The sequence below is a fragment of the Podarcis melisellensis genome (genome assembly GCF_964234715.1).
Source record: "Podarcis melisellensis genome assembly, chromosome: 3".
NCBI lineage: Eukaryota > Metazoa > Chordata > Lepidosauria > Squamata > Lacertidae > Podarcis > Podarcis melisellensis.
Window position 1 is genome coordinate 11,240,867 of NC_138530.1, and position 26,374 is coordinate 11,267,240.

The 26,374-nt window shown below is 45.9% G+C and overlaps 1 protein-coding gene across 5 annotated transcripts in view; it reads right to left on the reverse strand.

Moving 5' to 3' along the window:
• Nucleotides 1-3,369: 3,369 nt before the first annotated feature.
• CCDC85A (coiled-coil domain containing 85A) overlaps nt 3,370-26,374 on the reverse strand; it is a 150,789-nt gene continuing 127,784 nt past the window's right edge. For 3 of the 5 annotated variants that reach the window (XM_081904174.1, XM_081904173.1, XM_081904172.1), the window contains one exon: nt 3,370-7,786. Coding sequence is in view for 4 of the 5 variants with exons in the window: in XM_081904172.1 (XP_081760298.1) it covers nt 7,697-7,786 (90 nt within the window). In the remaining variant the exon portion in view is untranslated. Of the gene's footprint in view, nt 7,787-18,088; nt 18,200-26,374 lie in introns of those variants that run through there. The other 2 variants (XM_081904171.1, XM_081904176.1) reach the window with 2 other exon arrangements.

Genomic DNA, 26,374 nt, shown 5'->3' on the forward strand with positions numbered 1-26,374 from the left:
AAGAAGTTCTGGTTAGTAAAGCTTTGAGTAATACTTGTGGGTCTGGACAATTTTTACTCCAAAAGGATCCAACTTTTACGCATTAATATCTGCAATATGCCATGCATCGTTTTATAAACATGTCACCTCTTACTCTGTGCAGCTTGTTCTGCAGTCTTCAAGATGTTTCAGACTCACACTCCCATCAGCCCCAGTGACTGTGGACAGTGGTCAAGGTCAATGGGACTGGTAGGCCAAAATATCTGGAGGGGATTCAGGTTAGGGAAGGCTGTGTGAAACGGGCAATAGCTTGCCTCCTGTTCCCATGTATATAACACGTTGTACATTTTGTATGGGATACCTTTGACTATCCGAAGCCTTTAGACAGCAGAAATAAACATTTGGCAGCAAACCTGGGGTTCTTGGTCCTGTATATGCTGAAAACAAGCAACACAGGCCCCTTCTGCACTATACATATTTAAAGTAGTATTCAAAGTGCTGTGGTACCTCGGGTTACAGACACTTCAGGTTAGAGAGGCTTCAGGTTACAGACTCCGCTAACCCAGAAATAGTTCCTCGGGTTAAGAAGTCTGCTTCGGGATGAGAACAGACATTATGCTCCGGCGGCACGGTGGCAGCAGGAGGCCCCATTAGCTAAAGTGGTGCTTCAGGTTAAGAACAGTTTCAGTTTAAGAACGGACGTCCAGGATGAATTAAGTTCTTAACCCGAGGTACCACTGTCGTATTATACCACTTCAAACTGTCATGGTTTTCCCCAAACATAACAAAATATTGGGGTGGGTGCAGAGAGCAGCTTGCATAGAAACCAACTCCTAGGGGCCAAGGTCCCTTCACCACCCCAATAAAATATTTGTGGGGCCTTCCTCCCACCCCCCAAAAAAGTTGATGGGCATTGCCATTCAAATGATGTGTGAGCACTGTATCTTGAGATTATGTGGGAGGTGTTTACCTGCCCCCCCCATGAATTTTATTGACTACTAGACCCAGACCTGGCACTGTTGGTTAAACCACAGAGCCTAGGACTTGCTGATCAGAAGGTCAGCGGTTTGAATCCCCGCAACGGGGTCAGCGGTTTGAATCCCCGCAACGGGGTGAGCTCACCCCGTTGCTCGGTCCCTGCTCCTGCCAACCTAGCAGTTCGAAAGCACGTCAAAGTGCAAGTAGATAAATAGGTCCTGCTCCAGCGGGAAGGTAAACGGCGTTTCCATGAGCTGCTCTGGTTCGCCAGAAGCGGCTTAGTCATGCTGGCCACATGACCCGGAAGCTGTCTATGGACAAACCCCAGCTCCCTCGGCCTATAGAGCAAGATGAGTGCCGCAACCCCAGAGTCAGCCACGGCTGGACCTAATGGTCAGGGGTCCCCTTTACCTTTTTAGACCCAGACCAAACCAGCCCACAAGCCCAGCATCCTTGTACTGTGCATTGCAGGAATTGCAGGGGGAAAGAGAGAGAGGTGGAGAGTTGGGGGAAGGGAGATGCAAAACCAGTTCTTGATCCTTTGGAAACCGATATGTGACCATGCCTGAAATGCTGTTAATATAACTCCACTGGAAGAGGCAGTTATGCAAAAAAACCACCCCTCCTGAATGCAATTGATTTGTTGCAGTGGGGAGGGGGTCTTCCTAGCAGCTCTCAAAACAGCAAGCGAGGGCAAATCTTTGAGGAGCAGCAAATGAGGTAGGGAGCCGCTTTGAAGATCACAGGAAACAGTTGCAGCGGAGTATCTGCAACCCAGAACGGTGCCAAACCTTGTCCCTTGTGTGGGTTTGTACTGGCTGACTATATTTATATATATGTACTCCTTTTCACATTTTTAGAAATGTGATACGTATATTGTGTTCGGTGTGGGTGGGACCACATATTCAAGATCTAATACCTCATTAATTTTGCCGGTTACTTCTTTTTCGTCTTCTTTTGTGCTTCTCTTTCCTGTGGATAGCTTTCGTTGTTGTTGCTTCTTTTTCCAGTAACAAAGGAACCTGCTATTATATTTATAGTCCTGGCCCCCTTTTTTAATTTTAATTTTATCATATATATTTTTTGGAAGCAGGAGTCAAAGCCTTGTTCCCATGGTAACGTCTCTGTGCCACTGATGTAATTCTCTTCCGCTGAGGGATGGGAGAGAGAAGAGCCCGTCAGTCCTTGCCGGGCTCATCGAGTGCTTCTGCAAACTCTCCTCAAGGCCCCTGGATGGGGCAGAGCTGGCGCTGGCTGCAAGGTCAGCATGTGGCTTTCAGCTTTTGTTGTGAACTGCAAAGGAGAATCCCTTTCTTGTCAAGAACATTGTTTGAAGCCCTGTCTCAGAAGAGCTTGAGGTTGGTTTCCATAAAGACATGGGCATCCTCTTTTGTTTGGCTGAGCCAAGCCCTGGGGACTAGGACCAGCCATTTTGGAAGCAACAGACAGCGGGACACTTCTGTAGGGCCTGCCTCCTTTTTACTTGGTTGTAAATAGCTTTGGGGCTTTAACAAAAGGGGGGGAATGGTGTGCAGGTTTAATAAAGTTACAGTAATGGCACTGTGGGTTAGGACCACAGAGCCTAGGACTTGCTGATCAGAAGGTCAGCAGTTCGAATCCCCACGACGGGGTGAGCTCTCGTTGCTCAGTCCCTGCTCCTGCCAACCTAGCAGTTTGAAAGCACGTCAAAGTGCAAGTAGATAAATAGGTACCAGTCTGGCGGGAAGGTAAACGGCATTTCCGTGTGCTGCTCTGGTTCGCCAGAAGCGGCTTAGTCATGCTGGCCACATGACCCGGAAGCTGTACGCCGGCTCCCTTGGCCAATAAAGCAAGATGAGCGCCGCAACCCCAGAGTCGGTCACGACTGGACCTAATGGTCAGGGGTCCCTTTACCTTTACTTTAATGGCTTGTGGTGTAGTAGTTAAGAGTGGTAGACTCGTGATCTGGTGAACCGGGTTCACATCCCCGCTCCTCCACATGCAGCTGCTGGGTGACCTTGGGCCAGTCACACTTCTCTGGAGTCTCTCATCCCCACTCACCTCACAGAGTGTTTGTTGTGGGGGAGGAAGGGAAAGGAGAATGTTAGCCGCTTTGAGACTCCTTAGGGTAGTGATAAAGCAGGATATCAAATCCAAACTCTTCTTCTTTTAAGTGAAAATTGATAGAGGAATAAAAGGGCAAGCAACAGTTGGGTGTCCACCGGGGGCAGCATAGACGTTGTCAGTGTCCGTGAGTTGACTGATTATGTTTGCAATGATTCTCGGCCACTCTGCAAGTTTCCAAACGCTCCAAATAAATAATCAAACAGATAACACTTTTAATTAAAAAATACAATAAAAGTGGAGATGTTGTTTTTTCCACGACTCACCTTAGGCTGAGTCCAGTGTCAAAATCAAGCAAGCGAATGAGCGTGAGATTAAATAATTTATTACCGTTGCTAAGATGGAACACACAATGCCTGGCACCCCCATTATATGGTGAATTGTAAAAAAATAGCTTTAATACAGTATCAAAATTTACATACGCGTCGTGGCAAAAGACCAGCATCACTCAAATTAGCGGCCGCAGGTTGTGGCTGGGATCCAAAGAACCACAAAACCGGATCCAAACTCTCATGGGATTGTGGGGGTTTGAGGTTTCGGACTTTTCTTCCTCGAACAGCACCTCCGCCTGCCCCATCAGCAAGCTACTTCTGCAGCCAAAGGGCTTTTTCCAAAGCAGTTTGCAATATGGGATTAAGAAGGTCAGCTCTTCAATGAAAAATAGTCAGACAACCTCCCTGGACAAACTCAAAAACAGCTCTTTGGACCCAGCCCTTGACTGCAAGCACAATTTCTTTTGAGGGTTTCTTTTCTCTTCGCCGCTTGTTCCTCGCACGATTATAGGAATACAACAATTTAAAGAGAAATAGCCGAAGTGGTGGTTTTCATTAGCATGACGTCGTTAAAAAGGGGTGGGGGGGAAGGAAAGGAAAAAATTAGCAAAGCGACCGAGCCACTGGAACAAATCAATCCCTTTGTGATTTTCTTCTTTTTCTTCTCTTCTTCTTCCTTCTAGAAAATGGGTAGTAAATTTACGCTTGCGCTACCATGTATAGGGCGAAAGCGTTGTACCGACACAGCGCCGCCACATTCCACGACCCACAGATCAATAACACAACATGTAACAAAGCCCATTTGGCAGGGGGAAAGGAGGGGAGGATATAAGCTTGGGGAACCCAATCTCATTAATCAAGGGGGAAGGGAACCCAAAAACTTGGGAACTGTTGCATTCCTATGTTTGCCTTGGTTTTGTTTTGTTTGCTTTTTTGCTTTAAATACTCAGCTATAGTTAGAAAGTCAAAGCAACAGCATCTATTCACAAGCCTGTTGCACATTCATACGAGAAACTGTTGCTGCATTTTGAGATATACACAAAATAGCTATCAGAGCTGAATACACACAATCTAATGGCATATGGAGGGGGTGGGAAAATGGGGGGGGGGGGAGAGAGAGAAATGTCAACGTAAGCCCACCCAGGTCCAAAAACTCAGGCACAACGGACAAGAGTTTAAAACCTTGGATGAAGGAAGGACATGCTTTTGAGAATATTCAACGTCTCCTTTGAAAAGATGCGACCGTCAGCAACAAAAGCTTCCCTCCTTTTTCTTCTTCTTATTCTCATAAATACAGCGCTACCTTGATAAGCTCTTATAGACTCCGGTGAAGCAAAATATTTGTGTGGTCAAGGAAATGGATGAAGGAAGTCACTCAGTACTCAGAAAGGACCCTCAGCAGGATTTGGCCGAGTGGAAGCTTCAAATATTTAATTCTAAAGCCCACGGACGGGACGAGTAAATAAGCATTTGGGAAGGAGTGTGTTTTTCAACAGGTTTGAGGCTTGGTTCGTTGTGCTCTCTGACATCGCAACTCAACTCAGGGCTCTGCAACAGCACAGCAGAAGACAGCACCAGGAAACCAGGAACATCCAGCACGGACAATTGTTATTTAGGTGTTGTTGACAGCTTCTACGTGGCACAGAAAAATGGGTTCGTATGTTGGGAGTCAAGGTGGCTTGGGAGACCCAGGCAGCATTCTAAAGCTAACAGCTGTGATGTCATCTACATGGGAGCATACTTACTATGTCATAATAAGGAGTCAGGACTAGGGGAGGGGAGGAATTTGTTCACTCCACATGCGGGAGCCAACTAACCTGTCCCAGGCCTCCTAGAGCTTTGTGCGACCTGGAACACAACCATGCGGTTCAGCTCACATGCTTGGTTCTCTGCTCTGTGTGGGTCCGAACTATCTAGGATCTAGCCTCAAGTTAATAGGAATCAGGCCTTTTAGAGGGTTCCAGGCCTGAAAGCCCAAAACCTGCTGGAACTGATGGGTTGTAAATCAAGTGTGCACGCACACACGCACACATCCAGCTAAGTTGCCAGAGGGTTGAACCAGGATCTTGGACCTCAGATGCTTCCATGCACACCTGGTGCATTCAGAACAGCTGGCCACCATGGAAGCTGAACTTCCCAGGGTGCATCATTCCATGGGGTCGGACTTCCCAGGATGCACCACATTTCTGCTAGAATAAGAGCTCTGATTAAGCTTATGCCCTGGAGACCTCAAACTGGGTCCTCTCCACTGCCTTAGGCCACTCACATTACTCATCAAAAGCAGCAAGAGCAACATGCGATTTCCCAGAAGTACTGGCTGCTTCCCCTACATCCTGAGTAGTTGGACAATTCAGCACCACTAAGGTCTACTTGCCCTAAAGACACTGAGCATTCAAAAGAGCATTCAGTGCCTTAAAAGACTTTATAAGATCTTTAGGCCACAAATTTAGTCCTCCCTTCTTTCCTCCCTCGGTAATGCAAGCAGAGAGGCAGCAAGGAACGCTCCATAGAGTCCCAGATACCAGGCTCTGGTGCAGAATCATCAATATGTGCCAGGGTCTTAAGGAGTCCCACTAGCAGAAAGCAGCACCATGACTTCCACAAGTGCAATGGGGCTTTCCCCCCTCTGCTCCCCGTGCACCCCTCAAGTTGGCTCTGGGGAAGGGGTCAGGAGAACCCCTCAAACAGTGCACTGGAGCAGGAAAAGGGGAACATTCTGCCTCTCAAACTGAAATGCTTGCCCTGATGGAATGATTGTCATAATGCTACAACGACTTCCACCCCAAGCTGTAATCAAGAACAGGGTTTCCCAAACTTGGTCTCCAGCTGTTTTTGGACTACAATTCCCATCTTCCCTAGCTAGCAAGACCACTGGTCAGGGATGATGGGAACTGTAGTCCAAAAACAGCCAGTGACCCAAGTTTGGGAAAGCCTGATCTAAAATCGAGGTTAATTTTCTGGACATCTAAACAGCATCCATGGAATTAACTTGGATGCTCTGTATAATGTATGAGCAGGTATGTGCAATCCTCACGAGGAGCTGGAAACTGTGGCTCTTTGGATCTGGAAAAAGCCTTTAGCATCTGGCCAGCGTGAAAAGCCTAGCACAGCCTTTCTCAACCCATGGGTCCCCAGATGTTGTTGAATTACAACTCCCATCACCCCTAGCTAGCAAGGCCAAAGCTCAGGGATGATGGGAGTTGTAGTCCAACAACATCTGGGGACCCACAGGTTGAGAACCGCTGGCCTAGCAAGTGAATCTAGCAGAATTCCCCACCCCCTCGCCAGCTCCTGTTCTACCCTGCTAAACTTCTGGAAGCCAAAGCTCTAAAAGTCCTCCACTGCCTTTGCTTCATCTCTCTTCCTCCAACGGGTCCCCCTCGCACAACCCTCTCCTACTTTTTTGGACTGCCTCTTTGGCTTGTGCCTGGTAAAACACAAAACATACCTGATCCCAAATCAGACTCCCTAATATCGCACTACTGCCATCTAGCAACTAGGATCCTGACCTTTGCTGGGGGACTGCCCACCCATCAGCCCAGCTCCTTGATTTATCTGGTCTCTCAGAGAGGGAACTCCCACTCTTTACAAGACAGACTCATCGCTGCTCCATTCCTGGGGTTGCCTCAGCATTGGCCTTCAAGCTTAAGAGAGGAATGTCTTCTCTTAAGAGGAGAAATGCCACCTCTTTGGAAGACATTTGCCAAAACGAATGAAAACAAATGAATTCTTTTTGTTTCGGGTGGGTGGGGGGCTCAGTTTTAGTGCCGTTGTTTTCTTTGCTACACTACTGGCTGGTTAGGAGACTTGAAGGTCTTATATTTAGCACCTCAGAATGCAATTACTCTACAAAGGAAAGTCTTTCAGCTGCAATCTGCCTAAGCACCATATTAACTAATTATTTTTTTTTAACACACCCTGGTGTAGAGCTACCAGGAGAACCTAACTGTCCAAACTGGGATGGCCAAAAGGCACAGTTTGTAGGTATCTTTCCAATCTGGTGAAAAGCTCTTGGAGAAAACGTCACAGGAAGGCCAACACATTAAACACTTCTTCCATGTGGGTTCGCCTCCAGAGGCAGATTTTAACAGCCTTCGGAATTATCAGCTGGTACCTCCAGGGCGTATACACTGTAAATGCTCATGGCAGAAGCAGAGTTGGATGAGTCAGAATATATATTGAGTGTGATGAGATCTGGATACTTTTCGCCAAAGTCCTTGCAGGAACGGAGGGAGGGGGGAGAGCAATCCAGATTCCGGAGGTGATGAATGGAGTTGTCTCCTTGTTAGGAAAGAGGCTGCTTTGACAAGATTAAATCCAACAGGAGCTGAAATGGTTCCTTTGTTCCTTAAAAAAATATCCATTCACATAGGCCCTTTGTACTGGTTCCCAGACAAGTGTTGCCTAATTCCAGGACACGAGCCGACAGCATCGCCAAGTTTCCTCCACACAACCTGAAAACAGAAAGAGAAAAGCCTGTCAGTAGATTTCACCAGAAACCAGCAGTTAGTCACACAACCTTACACATTCTAAACAGATGCTTGCTAGCCTTCTTCGCACATCTTGGTAAACAAAACCGTGGCTCACTGGATTGGCACAGACATGATGGTTCCTGAAGAGAAGAACACATCCACTTTGCTCCTTCCTGATCCTTTTACCAAATTGCAGCATCAACATTTGACTGTCCAAACTGGAAATTGTGGTCAAGGGCTCTCTGTTGGGAAACTGTGTATGTGCAGCTACTCACACAGAGTCAATTAAGGTTTGGCAGACAGCCAGAAGGCAATCTGAAGGAGTAAGTCTGCCTGGTGATAACAGAGACATGCAGACAGCTCCTTGATTGGTCAAGCTCTTTCAAGGGAGTGATAATTAATGGCCCACTAACTGGAATGTGTTAGTTCAGGAGTTCAGAGGTTCAGAGTTCTGTGTGTCAGTGTAGGAGTTGTGAGTCGTGTCTGAGAGAGCTAGCAAAAGATCCGTGTTCTGTTCCTGTAAATAGTCCACTGTATATAATAAACACCTAACTACAAGTTCCTGGTTCCTGCTTCATCTATCCTGTCTGCAGCCAAGTCGCCAATTGCTTCCGTGGATTCTGCGTGTACTCTGCTAGGTCTGGCTAAGGTCCTGCAACTAGTCAGAAAGTTGTGAAGTGCCAATAGGTTTTGCCAACACTCTCTTCCTTAACCATGGTTGTTAACGATAGGATGAAGCTTGGCTACATTAACCATGGTCCTGGTTGGCTACATTAACCATGACATGCTAAGCCAAACCTTGGTTTAATTGCCACACCACACTGTGCTATAAAAAGGACTGGGGTGAAAGAAGCATCACTCTGGGAGCCAGCACATTCCTCAAGTCCCAGTAAAACATGGCTTGGCTTAGTTTGACATGGGAACCACCCTATTCTGTAAAGTCATCATACTGTGGTGTTGTTTTTTTAATAGAGAAAGTGTTGACTAACTCAAAAAACTAAGTGCTAGCTCATATGTTTTGGCTGCCATCAGGAGGTCACCAAAAGTTACCCAAAAATTTGCATGGCCACAAAAGCTATAACTATGTGACACGAGATTGGCATGTTAGGAATAGCTTTGCTCCCATCAACTGGTATATGATATTTTAGGAATATTTCCCAGTAGTGATGTACGGAAGTGAGAGCTGGACCATAAAGAAGGCTGATCGCCGAAGAATGGATGCTTTTGAATTCTGGTGCTGGAGGAGACTCTTGAGAGTCCCATGGACTGCAAGAAGATCAAACCTCTCCATTCTTAAGGAAATCAGCCCTGAGTGCTCACTGGAAGGACAGATCCTGAAGCTGAGGCTCCAAGACTTTGGCCACCTCATGAGAAGAGAAGACTCCCTGGAAAAGACCCTGATGTTGGGAAAGATGGAGGGCACAAGGAGAAGGGGACGACAGACGATGAGATGGTTGGACAGTGTTCTCGAAGCTACCAGCATGAGTTTGACCCAACTGCGGGAGGCAGTGGAAGACAGGAGTGCCTGGCATGCTCTGGTCCATGGGGCCACGAAGAGTCGGACATGACTAAACGACTAAACAACTAAACAACAACAACAAATACCACACTGATGCCTTGTCACCTGATGAGTCCTTCGAAGAACATTAGAACTAAGAGGGCAGAAAGAACCGGCCAAAGGGATGTCATTATTGTATTCCAACCCTACAAGTCTCTGATTCTGTTATCCCGCTTAATCAAACAATCCCCTCCAAGCGGTTTATGTAAGTGCCATAAGAAAATACAAATAGAATTGATAAGATTTTGAAAACCAGCAGACCTAATGGAATTATGAAAACACGGATAAAATGCGTAATAAAATTACATGTCTGGTTAGGCTTAGCTAAATGAAATGTGCTTGGAAAACGTTTAGCGAGCTTTCAAGTTTTGTTTTGTTTTTCACCATACACATTCATTAAATAATTATTTTAATAACAATACCAAGAAAGAAAGAAGAAGCTGCCACAGATTATTATTTTAGCATGCAGGCTAATTTTTCAGGTGACTTCTGCATCAGCCTGGCTGCGGACAAGTGGTTCTTAGATTCAGTGACCATTCTTCCCATATAACCATTTGTCTTGCATTTACCAGAATAAGCCTGCTCCCATCCTTTCTCTTGCATTGTGTGTAACAGGAAGACCCACCTGTATTATCATGTCGACGTTGGTGTTCTGACATGTAACAGAACCAATAAAAGCTTCCTAGATCTGATCAACTCATTTTTGATGTTCACCAGGCATAGAAAGTCTGTTTGCAACATGGGCTGTGAGGTGTCAGAACATCCGAATAACCAGCTAGCACACTGAAGGAAAACCAACCTGTGACTGCTTATCCTTCTCAGTTACACCTACAATTTAAAAAATAACGGGGAAGAATGCAGATCTCCACAGACTATCTGCAAAACATCTTACCCAGACCTATTACTAAATGTACCATACTTACGCGAATCTAATGCACACCTCGATTTTCAAAACCTTGAAACCAAAAAAGTACTTGCTGGCGAATGTAAATATGTTATCGAATCTAATGCGCACCCTAATTTTCGCGCTGTGATTTGGTCAAAGAAGGTGCGTGTTGCATTCAAGTAAATGCGGCACAACAGTAGCTCTGGAAAATGATGCGATCCATGTTCTCCACTGGTGACCACCCATGTTTGTGTAGGTGGTGGTAGAGAGTTGTAGTAGTAGTAATAATAATAATAATAATTTTTATTTATACCCCACCCTCCCCAGCCCAGGCTGGGCTCAGGGCGGCTAACAAGCAATAATAAAAACAAGTTGAATGAATACAACTTAAAAACAAGATTAAAATACAACATTAAAATAGTGAAATATTAAAATACAGCCTCATCACAGGAGGAGAAAGGAAAAAGAAAAAGAGGGGGAGGGAATCAAATTGGCTCCAAGCCAAAGGCCAGGCGGAACAACTCTGTCTTACAGGCCCTGCGGAAAGAAATCAGATCCTGCAGGGCCCTGGTCTCATGAGGCAGAGCGTTGCACCAGGCCGGAGCCAGTGCTGAAAAGGCCCTGGCTCTGGTTGAAGCTAATCTAACTTCCTTAGGGCCCGGGAAATCTAGGGTGTTGCTATTTATGGACCTTAAGGTCCTCTGCAGGGCATACCGGGAGAGGCGGTCCCATAGGTACAAGCGTGCTAGGCCGTGAAGGGCTTTAAAGGTCAAAAGCAGCACCTTAAATCTGACCCCGTACTCCACCGGGAGCCAGTGCAGCTGGAAAAGCACTGGGTGAATATGTTCCCATCGCAGAGACCCCGTGAGGAGCCTCGCTGCAGCATTCTGCACCCGCTGGAGTTTCTGGAACAGCTTCAAGGGCAGCATCGCGTAGAGCGAATTACAGTAGTAAAGCCTGGAGGGGATTGTTGCATGGATCACTGTAGACAGGTACATTGCTACCTGTACTTGTACATTGATGACTGCCCATGTGGCAATATGGACATTAAAGGCAAAGGCACATTTACTGCCACTAGTAATATCATCCATGTGGTTTTGCCCTTATTGTCAGAACATTGAAGTTGAAGGTTTCCAAGAATCCTCCTTTTCTGTGCAACAGGTATATTTGCTGATATTCTGTGCTATTTCATGTTCTTCTATTCCATTTTTTTGCAGAAATAAAAGGCTGCCTTTCTCGCACTCATCCATAAAAATAGCAAGCGGCAAACCTCACATTTTGTTGCTAGGGTATCCATGCTTAGCTGAGTGTCTTTTCAAAAAGTGCTCATTATCTAAGTGCATCTCCCAACAATCCGTTTTCTGCTCAATGAGCAACAGAAAATATTTACCCAGCAGATAATGTTGATGCGGCAAGGAAGTGAGAGCTGACATTTTCAATTGCCTTTATTTCCAAGGGAAATAATGACCTCTCTGATATGAAGGGACACACGGAATAAAAACTGAGTTTGCAGATTGAAGGGCAGCAGCTGCTGTGATGAGAAAATTACATTGGTTTCTACCAACTTCCCCAGTACCTGCGTGCATGGCAACGATTGCACTTAGATCCTAAAATTGCTTCCATGGTCAGACGTCCGAGAAATGGCACTTGCAAGCAATTAACTATGGCCGTACAACTTCCATGGACGATGAAGACACCAATATTTTCTGCCAAAAAATACATTAGCCTGTGGATGACAATCCTCCTATTATGTGTTCCTTTCCCACCCGCATTCCACAACGCAAAGTGAGTCCCAAAATGTTTTGATCCAAGGAGCTCGGCATTGGGGGAGATTATACAGTGGGAGGGAGCAGGGGCGCCAGCTATAGGGGGTGAAAGAGGCTTTCAGCCCCCTCAATATTTCTTTTTTTTTAAAAAAAAAGATTTTTATTGAAGTTTCAAAGATTATATAAAAACCAAACAAAACAATATTACAAACAAACAAAAACAAGTATAATTTGAATCCCTTATTTTCTTATAACTTACTTCCCCGACTTCCTCATACCTCCCCTTTCTGTATTCCAATTTCTAATTTATTAATTCAGCAAATCCTTTCCCTTATTTTTCATTTAATTTTTAGCCTTTCTTTTCTTTTTACTTATCCATCACAGCTGGAAACCACATAATTTCTAAACCAACGTCATTCTAACATTCATTAATTTTGCAATGTTTCCTAAGATAGTCCTTAAATTTCTTCCAATCTTCTTCCGCTGTCTCTCTCCCCTGGTCTAGCCCCCTCAATATTTCTAGGCAAGGGACTGAGCCCCCACCCACCCAATACTCAGGGGGTCACCATCGCTCATCGCCCCTGGGTGAGTGCTTGTCCTCTGAGTAGGAGGTGGGGGGGTGATTTCCACCCTCTGGGCTGCCCGCCATGATTGCCAGAGCAACTTCCCAAAAGGTGATCCTCAAAGGAATGCCCATGAGGACTGGGGGAGGGGCATCACACATGTGACATCATGCACCTGCCACAGCCCCGAAGGTTGGGCCCAACTCGGCGCACCTGGGAGGAACCTTTCTCCTCGGCACTCAGCCTGATCAGATTTCCCTAACTGAGGCCAACTCATGTACAGTGGTACCTCGGGTTACATACGCTTCAGGTTACAGACTCTGCTGACCCAGAAGTAGTACCTCGGGTTAGGAACTTTGCTTCAGGATGAGAACAGAAATCGTGCTCCGGCGGCATGGCGGCAGCAGGAGGCCCCATTAGCTAAAGTGATGCTTCAGGTTAAGAACAGTTTCAGGTTAAGAACGGACCTCCAGAACGAATTAAGTTCTTAACCCGAGGTACCACTGTAAATCAGGCTTTTAATGCAGCTATCTGGCAGTGAGATAAAAGTAAGGTAAAGGTAAAGGGACTCCTGACCATTAGGTCCAGTCGTGACCGACTCTGGGGTTGCGGCGCTCATCTCGCTTTATTGGCCAAGGGAGCCGGCATACAGCTTCCGGGTCATGTGGCCAGCATGACTAAGCCGCTTCTGGAGAACCAGAGCAGCGCACAGAAACGCTGTTTACATTCCTGCCGGAGTGGTACCTATTTATCTACTTGCACTTGGACATGCTTTCGAACTGCTAGGTTGGCAGGAGCAGGGAACGAGCAATGGGAGCTCACCCTGTCGCGGGGATTCGAGCCGCCAACCTTCTGATTGGCAAGTCCTAGGATCTGTGGTTTAACCCACAGTGCCACCCGCGTCCCTTCTGAGATAAAAGTAGCTGACAACAAATTTTTTGGGTACATCACTGCCCTATAATATTGGAATTTTGAAGCATTTTGGTTTTCTACATTCTTAAGCTGTGGTCTTAAATTATGGACCGGCTACATATCCTGGTTGACAGACGGATATATCAAAAAGTACTCGGGGTCACGCTGAACTGTGATGCTTCTGTCACAAATGTCTAAATGGAGACGAAAGTACCAGACGGTTCTTACTCCTGCTACGTTCCTTCTGCTCCAGACTGCCTTCCATGCAAGGTGAATTTACAACAATCTTAGCTGACCTCAGCAGCGTAAGGCTCACATTCACGTAAAGTCAATAAATTCCACCGTACAGGAGAATCAAAGGATAATTGGTTTCATTTGCATGTTAAAATACTTCCAAGGCATATTGTCAGCATTTTAAAAAATTCATAACATTTCTCTGAATATGATTTCGAGCTTCGAAGAGAGAATACAAAATGAGGGACATTAAAACTTGCAGTGTAAATTTCTCGGGCTGTAACTCTTCTCCCTTGGACACCCACCCACTAAGCTCATAGCCTTATTCATAACCAAGAACTGGGTGCGTTAATGGGGGCGGGGAACGAAAATGTAAATTTTCCACATGAAAACAAAGCTTGCTTTCCCTCTGCAATCAAGAACGTTAATGTGACCTTGCAGGTTAAAGCTACGCAGGGAGCCCTTATAATGAATGTCTAATGGGGCCAGTTCAGAAAAGAAATTGAGCATATAACCATTGACCCAGGATGCAAGAATCTGAGCCCCAGATTCTCTGGGGAGCTGGAGAGAGTCTCTGTCTGCAACTACACGTTGGGTGAACCAGGTGCTCTGTATGAGTGCCTCAACCATGCAAAATCTCAGATAGTGCTCTCTTCCTTCCTTTTAGAACAGGGGTAGGCAACCCACGGCTCTGGAGCCACATGTGGCTCTTTTACACCTTTGCTGCCGCTCCGTGGCAGATACTAGCGAGGGGAGGAGGCGCATTGTGCGCCCCAACATTCCCCACTGTGGCGGGCACTGTACTGGCTGTGACGTCGCATGGGGGCGGTGCGTGCGTTAGTCACGCACCGTCCCGATGTCACCTTCCCGCCCGCCCGCTACATTGTAAGGGGCATGTACGCTGGTCACTGCGTTGAAAGGGGGCATGTACGCTGGTCACACACAAAAAGGTAACTTGTTAATTTAACGTTTATTTCTATGAGGAGGAGTAATTCTGAGGGGTCAAACAAATAAATAATAAAAAAGTGACAAAAAAGATATTTTTATAATGACAAGTTTTGCGGCTGCCAGGTTTTTTTTTCTTTGGAAACGGGTCCAAGTGGCTCTTTTTGTCTTAAGGGTTGCAGATAAAAGGAAAGATAATTTTTGCAAGGCTTCTCCATGGGTGTGCTTGTTTATTATTTATTTGTTTGTTGCAAATCATAACTGTGGCATTTGCCTCCTAGGTGGGTCATAAGGAAAGGGTTAAATGAGTGTGATGTGATTGGCCAGAGAGAAACTGGTAGGAGTTAGAGTTAGAGTCGGTGTTGTGTGGAAGTCAGTTGAGAGTTGGGAGTTGGAGAAGGAAGAGGGAGGATAAGTCTGTGGGTTGGTCGAGTTGTGTTGTGAGGGAGTGAGTGGAACTGTTAGGTGGCGTCAGATAGATATGTAGCCGGTCCATAATTTAAGACCACAGCTTAAGAATGTAGAAAACCAAAATGCTTCAAAATTCCAATATTATAGGGCAGTGATGTACCCCCAAAAATTGTTGTCTGCTACTTTTATCTCAGAAGGGACGCGGGTGGCGCTGTGGGTTAAACCACAGAGCCTAGGACTTGCCAATCAGAAGGTTGGCGGCTTGAATCCCCACGACAGGGTGAGCTCCCATTGCTCGGTCCCTGCTCCTGCCAACCTAGCAGTTCGAAAGCATGTCCAAGTGCAAGTAGATAAATAGGTACCGCTCCGGCGCGAAGGTAAACGGCATTTCTGTGCGCTGCTCTGGTTCGCCAGAAACGGCTTAGTCATGCTGGCCACATGACCCAGAAGATGTACGCCGGCTCCCTCGGCCAATAAAGCGAGTTGAGCGCCACAACCCCAAAGTTGGCAACGACTGGACCTAATGATCAGGGGCCCTTTTACCTTTATCTAACTACACAAAGGGGTGCTACCCTCTTGTCTGGCAAGGGAGAAGGGAAGAGATCTCAAGTTCATACCTTTTCCAGATATTTCCCTGGCTAGGTAAAGATAAAGGGAACCCTGACCATTAGGTCCAGTCATGGATGACTCTGGGGTTGCAGCGCTCATCTCGCTTTACTGGCCGAGGGAGCCGGCATTTGTCCACAGACAGCTTCCGAGTCATGTGGCCAGCATGACAAAGCCGCTTCTGGAGAACCAGAGCAGCGCATGGAAATGCCGTTTACCTTCCTGCCAGAGCAGTACCTATTTATCTACTTGCACTTGACATGCTTTCGAATTGCTAGGTTGGCAGGAGCAGGGACCGAACAATGGCAGCTCACCCTGTCGAGGGGATTCAAACTGCCCACCTTCCGATCAGCAAGCCCTAAGCTCTGTGGTTTAGACCACAGCGCCACCAGCATCCCAGTCAGGTGCTAAGTCATAGAATCATAGAATCATAGAGTTGGAAGAGACCACAAGGGCCATCGAGTCCAACCCCCTGCCAAGCAGGAAACACCATCATTGGTCATATCAAGAAGATGACAAGAAGTGCTGCTTCCTGGGTGCAGGCAATGTCTCTGTGTAACTTGAGTCTGCCAAAGGCACATGGCAGGGCAGAATGAGTGTGGGGGATTTTTGGAAATGGAAACAAAAAGTTTAGGAGCCCATGACACAGTGCCTGTGTGCGTAATGCATGCTTTAGATTTTCTCTTTTTTCCCATTATTAAACTCATAAATATTTTATCAGATCATAAAATATTAACCTATTTTTTCTGAGTTGCATGGAAAATATGGGAGATAGTCTTTGCTACCTGGAAATGTTCCTTGCCTTTTTTTAGAGGATGCAAATGATGAATCTCTAAAGCTGCCTTCAAAGGGACAATTTCCTGCAAAAAACCCATTCCCATAACACATAGGTAAAGGTAAAGGGGCCCCTGACCATTAGGTCCAGTCGTGACCGACTCTGGGTTTGTGGCACTCATCTCGCTTTATTGGCCGAGGGAGCCGGTTTACAGCTTCCGGGTCATGTGGCCAGCATGACTAAGCCACTTCTGGAGAACCAGAGCAGCACAAGGAAACGCCATTTACCTTCCCGCCGGAGTGGTACCTATTTATCTACTTGCACTTTGACGTGCTTTCGAACTGCTAGGTTGGCAGGAGCAGGGACTGAGCAACGGGAGCTCACCCCATCGCGGGGATTCGAACCGCCGACCTTCTGTCAATTGCATTTTATGGAAGAGGACGTTCCAAACTGAGAGCAGGAAAGGTGTCCCACTACTTCTTATGGTGGACAACAACCTTTCCAAGGGGCACCTATTGAGATTCAACTACTTGTCACAGCACAAAGAGAAAATCAAAATTGTTGTGGAATTTGGGCACTTTTCCCACCAGAAAGGGCTAATAACAAGTTATAAGTCAATAAAATTGTGAATAGCATCAAAACTTTCCCCCCCCTCCGGTCTCATGACAGCAGATCTTGAGGTCACCCAAAGACTCGTATAAGATTCAAGGCAGGCAAAAGGAAGTACTAATTGACACAAAACACATAATTAACTTATGGATTTCACTGCCACAAGATATGGTGATGGTTTCAAGTTCAATGGCTTTTAAAAAGAAAGTTAGAGAAATCCATGGTGGATGGGCCTATCTGTGACTATTCAACACAACAGCTTAACAGGACTTCCATGTTCAGAAACACTCATATTATTATCAGACAGCTCAGGAAGTCTTGTTATTTAATGCCCTGCTTTTGAGTGTCTCAGAGGGATCTGAATTTTCACAGTTACTACTGGAAATGGAATGTCAGACTAGAAAAGTGTTTCCCAAACTTGGGTCTCCAGCTGTTTTCAGACTACAACTCCCATCATCCCTAGCTAGCAGGACCAGTGGTATAGGATGATGGGATGTAGCCTGAAAACAGCTGGAGACCCAAGTTTGGACTAGATGGACCTTTGGTCCAATCCAGCAGATACATTTTGTATGTTCTTAGCTAGGAGGACCACACCATCCACAACTCAGTCTAAAACACAATTGTGTGAATGGGGCCAGGAAGAAGTCCACAGGGTGCTCTGATGGAGAGTTAGGCAGGTCTCACAGGACTTCTGAAAATGTAGCTATTTCTGTTCTGCTGGTCAAAGGTGGCCCTACAGATGTTGCTAGACCATAACTCCTGTCATCCCTGATCACAACATCTGGAGGGCCACACAGGTTCCTCACCCCTGCTAAAGGAGAAGTCTCACCAGCTGACAGCCCAAGTAGAGACAAGTAGTAGATGATGGGTGAGAGGGGGAGATGGAAGCAGCATTTGTGGCGTATCGTATCTTCCCTCTGAGAAACGCTGATGCTTTGGTGCAATGGATCACGGATGGTCACAGAACATACAGATGGGAGATTTGGCACCTACATGCCAAACACAGCAAGGCGTGTTACCTTGAGGCCATTAACCACCGCTTCAGGCTGCTGAGAAGGTGAGGAGGCCTGGTCATTGACGCTCGGAGAGCAGACGTTCCCATCTGCCCTTGTTGGCATCCTAATGGGACCCTTTGTAGAAAACCAAAAACTATTTAATAGCGGAAGGTGCACCACGCTCATCAAGATGAACAGTTTCCCCAACCACCTCTAGCTCCTCGCTGCAAAGCTCACTGGGCATGTACATACTCTGAGTATATGTTTAATTCAATCACCTTGTAATTGCGCCCTTGGGATGCCAAGCTGTCCCAGGGCAACCAACTGTCTCTGTAAGTTCCTGTAAGATTCTCTGTCATATCAAGAAGATGACAAGCAAAGGGAGCAAAAATCTCTAGTCCAAATCTAGAGATAGTTAAATCATGTTTTAAGTCCCACTGAAATCAAACTCGTTGCAATTACAGTGGTGCCTCGCAAGACGAAAAGAATCCGTTCCGCCAGTCTCTTCGTCTTGCGGTTTTTTCGTCTTGCCAAGCAAGCCCATTAGCGGATTAGCGCTATTAGCGGCTTAGCGGGCTTAGCGGGTCAGCTGATAAGTGGCTTAGCAGTTTAGCGGATCAGCTGTTAAGTGGCTTAGCGGCTTAGCAGATCAGCTGTTAAGCGGCTTAGCGGATCAGCTGATAAGCGGCTTAGCGGCTTGGGGAAAAGGGGGGAGGGGAAAAAACCCCGCAGGAACTCGCAAGACATTTTCGTCTTGCGAAGCAAGCCCATAGGAAATTCGTTTTGCGAAGCACCTCCAAAACGGAAAACCCTTTCGTCTAGCGGGTTTTCCATCTTGCGAGGCATTCGCCTTGCGGGGCACCACTGTAACATGTCTTACTGATTTCTATTTTATTTATGAAATTAATGTACTGTCCTTCAGCATAAGATCTCAGGGCGGTTCACAGAATAAAATACAAGACAAAAACACGAGTAAATAATTAAAACAAAGCAGCGGAACAACAATACCCCCCCCCGTTCCCACAGGGACATATTAAAAGGCTGTGGAATATTAATCAGCCAAAGGCCTGGTTGAAGAGGAACATTTTTGACTGGCGCCTAAAAATATATCATGAAGGCACCAGGCAAACCTCCGCGGAGAGAGAATTCCACAAATGGGGAGCCAGCACAGAAAAGGCCCGTCCTCGTGTTGCCACCCTCTGGACCTCAGGTGGAGTAGGCACACAAAAGAAGGTCCTCAGATGATGAACACAGAGTCCAGGATGGTTTATATGGGGAGAGATGGTCCTTGAGGTATTGTGGTCCTGAGGCATTTTAAGGTACAGTGGTGCCCCGCAAGACGAATGCCTCGCAAGACGGAAAACCCGCTAGACGAAAGGGTTTTCCGTTTTGGAGGTGCTTCGCAAAACGAATTTCCTATGGGCTTGCTTCGCAAGACGAAAATGTCTTGCGAGTTCCTGCGGGGTTTTTTTCCTCCCCCCCCCACTTTCCCAAGCCGCTAAGCCGCTTATCAGCTGATCCGCTAAGCCGCTAAACAGCTGATCCACTAAGCCGCTAAACAGCTGATCCGCTAAGCCGCTTATCAGCTGATCCGCTAAGCCGCTAAGCTGCTTAACAGCTGATCCGCTAAGCCGCTTAACAGCTGATCCGCTAAGCCGCTAAGCCACTTATCAGATGACCCACTAAGCTGCTAATAGCGCTAATCCGCTAAGCCGCTAATGGGTTTGATTCGCAAGACGAAAAAACCGCAAGACGAAGAGACTTGCGGAATGGATTATTTTCGTCTTGCGAGGCACCACTGTATTATGGTCCAGAGCCATTGAAATTCTGATTTCAACAGGATGGAAGTGCAACTGGCTTTGCAAGATCAGGGTTTTATTTTTGAGATCACATAAACCTAATACAGGAAGTAGCATACACAGTCCTCATAAGGAGGGAAGACATTGCAATGCTAACAAAAAGGCAAGAGAGCAGTACTAAAGGGGTTCAAATGTAGGATGGTTTAACAGAGGCACCCCAAATCCTGTGGCCATTTTACATTTGCTTTGCAAACCATGCTAGAGAGGTTGGTTGAGGCTCACAGTCATTTGCCACTTTCAAGTTAACTGAACTTTTGCCCACACAGCTATTGACTGAACTGTCTTATTGCCACGGAATATTCAGAGACATTCCAACTTCTGAAGACTGAGGTTTAAGACCAAGTTAAATGTGATTTTTTACAGTTATCATTCATCAGCTGTATGCTTTGTATCTTATTTCCAGCTGATGAAGACTATTACGAAACAGTAGTATCATTCCTTTTGAGGCTTTTGAGATGTCTTCCGTTGAAACTTTTGAAAGACTATTGAGAGACTTTACTTTTGAAACTTTTGAGACGTCTTCCTTTGAAAGACTATTGTGAGACTGTCCTTAAGACATCTGTTTTGAACACACAGCTTGACAGTCCTTGCTACCACTCTGTTATATTGTACATATGAACTTTGACTGGCTTATTCCTACAGTTTGAATATCATTATTCTATTATATATTCTCTACTAACTATTAGCCTACCTGTTGTGTTTGTATTGTTGTGACGGAATATTCAGAGACATTCCAACTTCTGAAGAACGAGGTTTAAGACCAAGTTAAATGTGATGGTCGTCACAAAGAGGCCATCAAAAACGGTTCAGGAGCCCAAATTGGTGGACATAACATTGGAAAGCATATTTGTGCCCATGCAATGGCTCCTATAAAGCTAGCATTTTCATCCCAGCACTCTGCAACCTTTGAAACAGCAATGCCAGTATGCAAATACCAGTGTGCACAAGGGCCAGCCCTTGTTGAGCATTAAGCATTAGAATGTGTTTTAAAATGGCCTATTCAACTTAGTTCTCACTGAGATGGTAAGGCTATGCTTCGTTTACTGTTTCAGACCGCAGGTTGTAGCTCACAAGGAGTGGGAGAATCTGTCCATTTCAGTTTCTCTTTTCCCCCAATCCTGAATTCAATTCTCCACATTTCCACATGAGGGGGGGTTTTTGAGGGGGAGCAGGGGGCAGGGAATATTTTTTTAAAAAATCCTCATGAAAATTCATCAGCATTTTAGTGTGAATTTTTCCTTATAGACACATTTGTATACAGTGGTACCTCGGGTTAAGTACTTAATTCGTTCCGGAGGTCTGTTCTTAACCTGAAACTGTTCTTAACCTGAAGCACAACTTTAGCTAATGGGGCCTCCTGCTGCTGCCACGCTGCCGGAGCACGATTTCTGTTCTCATCCTGAAGCAAAGTTCTTAACCTGAAGCACTATTTCTGGGTTAGCGGAGACTGTAACCTGAAGCGTATGTAACATGAAACATATGTAACCTGAGGTACCACTGTGTGTGTGTGTGTGTGTGTGTGTCTGTGTGTGTGTATTTGGCCAAATATACACATTTTTGCAAAGGAACATACATCCGTGTTAACAGGGAAGAAGTCAAATAATATACAATGGCTTTGGCAGAGGAATCTCTGAGGCAGGGATGGGCAGAAGTTAGATCGGTGGGTGATTTGCAGTAGATCAGCAAAGGTTCCTGGCTCCTAACAATCGCAACAGCAAACCGACTCTTCCCCCCTTAAATTAGGTTGCTGAAATGAAGAACACTAAACAGGAGTGTGAAACATTGTGGGAAAGGACGGTAGGAGCTCAGTTCAATTCTGGTGCTGAAAACAAATTCCTAGCCTCAGAATGTGCTCAGAGGCATTTTGTTATTTCACACCATTTCTTCTGAACCTGCCTCTGCTCAGTACCTCTTGGGGTGCTACTAAAAAAGATGAAGATCTGTGAAGGCTGCCCACTCCTGTGCTAAGACTCTCCCTTTTTCTTTTCCTACACTGTTTTCTTCTTTCTTTCCTCCTTATTTGCTAATCCCCCTGGCAGCGGAACATTCATCTCATTCCAGCACAATGTAATAAATATGTATTTTTTATATACATATTTCTTTTCATGCCACAAAAGTCAGAACAAATAATACATTCCTTGTGTGAGTCATTCTACCTGCAAAGTCCCCCTCCCCCCCACACACACACACATCACATTTTAAAATAGCCAAAGAATTTCAGGCCCCAGCATGCATTTCAGACGAAAGCACTTTAGTTTGAGGCAAATCAACTTCCTCCTTCCACCAGAGGTGGGTTGCTGCTAGGAGAAAGAAAAGGAACAAGAATGGGCAACAAATGCTCAGTTTCTAAGTCAAAGCTTAATTAAGACTGCAGCCCTATGCACAATTATTTCGGGCTGGTTTGCACATGATTTAATAAACCCATGCCCCCGAACATTTCTCCAATGAAAACAGGAACATCCTGTTCCTCCATATTAGTAGTAGTACAGTCGTGCCTTGGTTGTTCCGACTTCCGAAAACGTTTGACAACCAAGGCGCCGTTTCCGATTGGCTGCAGGAGTTTCCTGCACTCAATCGGAAGCCATGTTGGATGTTCGGCTTCCAAAGAATGTTCGCAAACAGGAACGCTCACTTCCGGGTTTGCGGCGTTTGGGAGCCAAAACGTTCCAGTCGCAAGGTGATCCAAGGTACGACTGTAGTAGCAGTATTTTTTAAATTTATATCCCACTCATTTGACCGGGTTTCCCCAGTCACTCTGGGTGGCTTCCAACATGCATAAAAACATATTGAAAGATTATCCTGAAAGATCTTCATTGGCTCCCAATACGTTTCCGAGCACAATTCAAAGTGTTGGTGCTGACCTTGAAAGCCCTAAATGGCCTCGGTCCTGTATACCTGAAGGAACGTCTCCACCCCCAGCGTCCAGCCTGGACACTGAGATCCAGCGCAGAGGGCCTTCTGGTGGTTCCCTCCCTGCGAGAAATGAGGTTACAGGGAACCAGGCAGAGGGCCTTCTCGGTAGTGGCACCTGCCCTGTGGAACACCCTCCCAGCAGATGTCAAGGCAATAAACAACTATTTTACTTTTAAAAGACAACTGAAGGCAGCCCTGTTTATGGAAGTTTTTAATGTCTGGTGCTGTATTGTTTTTAATATTCAGTTGCAAGCTGCCCAGAGTGGCTGGGGAAACCCAGCCAGATGGGCGGGGTATAAATAATAAATAATAAATTATTATGTATTATTATTATTATTATTATTTAGATGTCTTCTAAAGGTGGCATAGTTACTTATCTCCTTGGCTAAGGGGTTGCATAACTCCATACCCTCCAACATTTTTCCAATGAAAATAGGGATGTCCTAAGGAAAAGCAGAGACATTCTGGGATCAAATCAGAAACCAGGAAGGCTTCTGTAAATCCAGGACTGTCCCCCAAAAATGGGGACACTTGGAGGGTCTGTAAACTATGGTTTGTTTGCTGTGAATGAGCAAGCTGATCCCGAGAGAGAAGAATTTTTATCACTGTTAAGTGGCAGCCTTTGCTAGTCAATTGCTGCTACTTTCTTTGGTACATTCTTTGGTCCACCGCTGTGCTTGGATATCCTGATTCCGGTGGTGGCTGGAGATGCCCCCCCCCCCAATAGCTCCATCTCTTTCTTTAAAAAAAGTCTGCAAGATTTTCTTTCAGATGTAGACCTTAAGGTCTTAGCAACTTGCTTTTATGCCTTTGTATCCTCTAGGCTAAGCTAATAATAGTGCTTATTAGAGCTACTATTTTTAGCAATATTTCCTAAAGGCAAACTTTCTGCCTTCAGGGGACAATTTCCAGACTGACTTGCCTGCTAAGCAACATGTGTGTGTCTGCCGCACAACAGCAGAGGACTCTAGGGCATTTATTCCTAGGACGGAGATCTCCTAATCAACCTCTGGATGATTTGCAATTGATTGGCAACGTTTTCTCACTCCTGACCGTTTAACAATAGCAACAACATTGTTCCCCATTACCAGCATATATATTAAAAAGGTAAAGGGACCCCTGACCATTAGGTCCAGTCGTGACCGACTCTGGGGTTGCGGCACTCATCTCGCTTTATTGGCCGAGGGAGCCGGCGTACAACTTCCGAGTCATGTGGCCAGCATGACTAAGCCGCTTCTGGCGAACCAGAGCAGCACACCGAAACGCCGTTTACCTTCCCGCCGGAGTGGTACCTATTTATCTACTTGCACTTTGACGTGCTTTCGAACTGCTAGGTTGGCAGGAGCAGGGACCGAGAAACGGGAGCTCACCCTGTCGTGGGGATTCGAACCGCCAACCTTCTGATTGGCAAGTCCTAGGATCTGTGGTTTAACCCACAGCGCCACCCGTGTCCCAGCATATGTATTAGCCTGCTGCAAAAACAATGCTTTGAGAAAGCAGGTTTTTGTACATGAAAGTTCTCCTTAAAAAATAAAGTCCTGCAATAGGCATTGGGATTTCTCCCACAATATCCTCTGGAGCATTTAACTTGGCAGGCAGCTTATAGACATTTGCCACTAGGTGAATACACAAAATCAGACGTTGAAGTGGGTGGGTCTGATCCCCACAGCTGACAATACCACCAGTGGGCCATCCTAGGACATGGTGGCCCTTGACAGCTGCTCTTGAAGATGTCAAGAGTCTGGGACACATTTTGAAAACAATTTCTCTGCTCAACTGAGAACTGGTGGATTTACATGGCTTCTTGGTGAGGCCCAAAATGGCAACCGTTATGATCTTACAGAAGACGTAACTGAGGGAGGAGGCCAAGAAATACAGAATTTCCACCCCCCCTGCCCCCAAAGCTGACAGGAGAGACAGGCCAAATCAATAACAATGTAAAGCAATTCTCCATTGTATTATAAACACATCTAATTCCTGTCACCGCCAAGCGACCTGAAGCCAATTTTTTTAAGTGAAGAGGAAATTGGAATCAGAAAATCTCCCTGAGGGAAATCCTGACAGGAAAATGTTTAACGACAACTCCGTTATAATAGCACTCTAGGAAATCAGATGCATTTCCCTAAGGCTGACCCTGAAAAAAATCAGACTTTTGAGTGTGTGTGTGTTTAGCAGGGCAGGGGGAGATCCAAAATTTTGTGCCAGAGGAATGCTTCCTCAGACTTTGGAAGAGGGGTTGGTTCAGTGGTAGTACATATTGCTTTGGATGAGGAAGATCTGGCTCAATCCCTGGCCTCTCCTGATGAAATGATCTCAACTGCCAGAAAAGGGGAATACCCTTCGCTGACTGGAGAGCCGGATTAAACAGTACTGGACATGATGAATCAATGGTCTGCTTCAGTATGCTAAGTTTCATAGGCACATGTTTACTGACAGCTCAGGCACAATTTTAAACTGGAGACTTTGAAAACTGCAGGCTCACAACTCCAGCCATGAAAGGCAGATTCAGAGGCACACAACCAGTTTGGTCGCACTGGGTACAGAGCCCTCGGGGCACCACAGGAGCCACCAGAACTGTGAGGTAGAATGGAAACTGAGAGGCGAGTTTTGGCATCGCACAGCGCGCCGCTGAATTTTGAGAGTCCCCCAAGGTTCGCCACTGCACCCGTCTACCCTAAATGGTTTAATTTCGGAGTGTAAGAGAGGAAAAGTCAGTGTGGTAAAGCTACAGCATACATTCCCAACCTAGGATCTTCCAGGTTTTCTGAATACAACTCCCATCAGCCCTTGCCATCATGGCCAAAGGTCTGGGAAAATGGGAAGTGTAGTCTAACAAATGTCTTGATGACACCAGATTAGGGAAGGCTAGGTTTAGAGTGTTTGACTGGGATTTGAGAAACCCAGGTTCAAATCATTATGAAGCTGCTCTGGTGATCTTAGGCCAGAGTCTCTCTCTCTCTCTCTCTCTCTCTCTCCCTCTTTCTCTCTCCCTCGGCTGAGCATGAGCTGCTGTAAACATGAAATGAAAGTAAGGCAGGATATGAATGTAATGAGTAAGTAAATAAGTAAGTAAGTAAGTAAAGCAGAATAGCTTGCCCCCAAAAGAGCTGGACTAATGCATCTCTCAGCACAAGACTGGGCCCATCACCTCCTGGCAAATAGAAAGGGAAGAAATGGAGGCAGTGAGAAATTTTACTTTCTTGGGCTCCATGATCACTACAGATGGTGACAGCAGTCACAAAATTAAAAGACGCCTGCTTCTTGGGAGGACAAACCTAGACAGCATCTTAAAAAGCAGAGACATTACCTTGCCGACAAAGGTCTGTATTGTTAAAGCTATGGTTTTCTCAGTAGTGATGTATGGAAGTGAGAGCTGGACCATAAAGAAGGCTGATCACCAAAGAATTGATGCTTTTAAATGATGGTGCTGGAGGAGACCCTTGAGAGTCCCATGGACTGCAAGCAGATCAAACCGATCCATTCTGAAGGAAATCAGCCCTGAGTGCTCACTGGAAGGACAGATCGTGAAGCTGAGGCT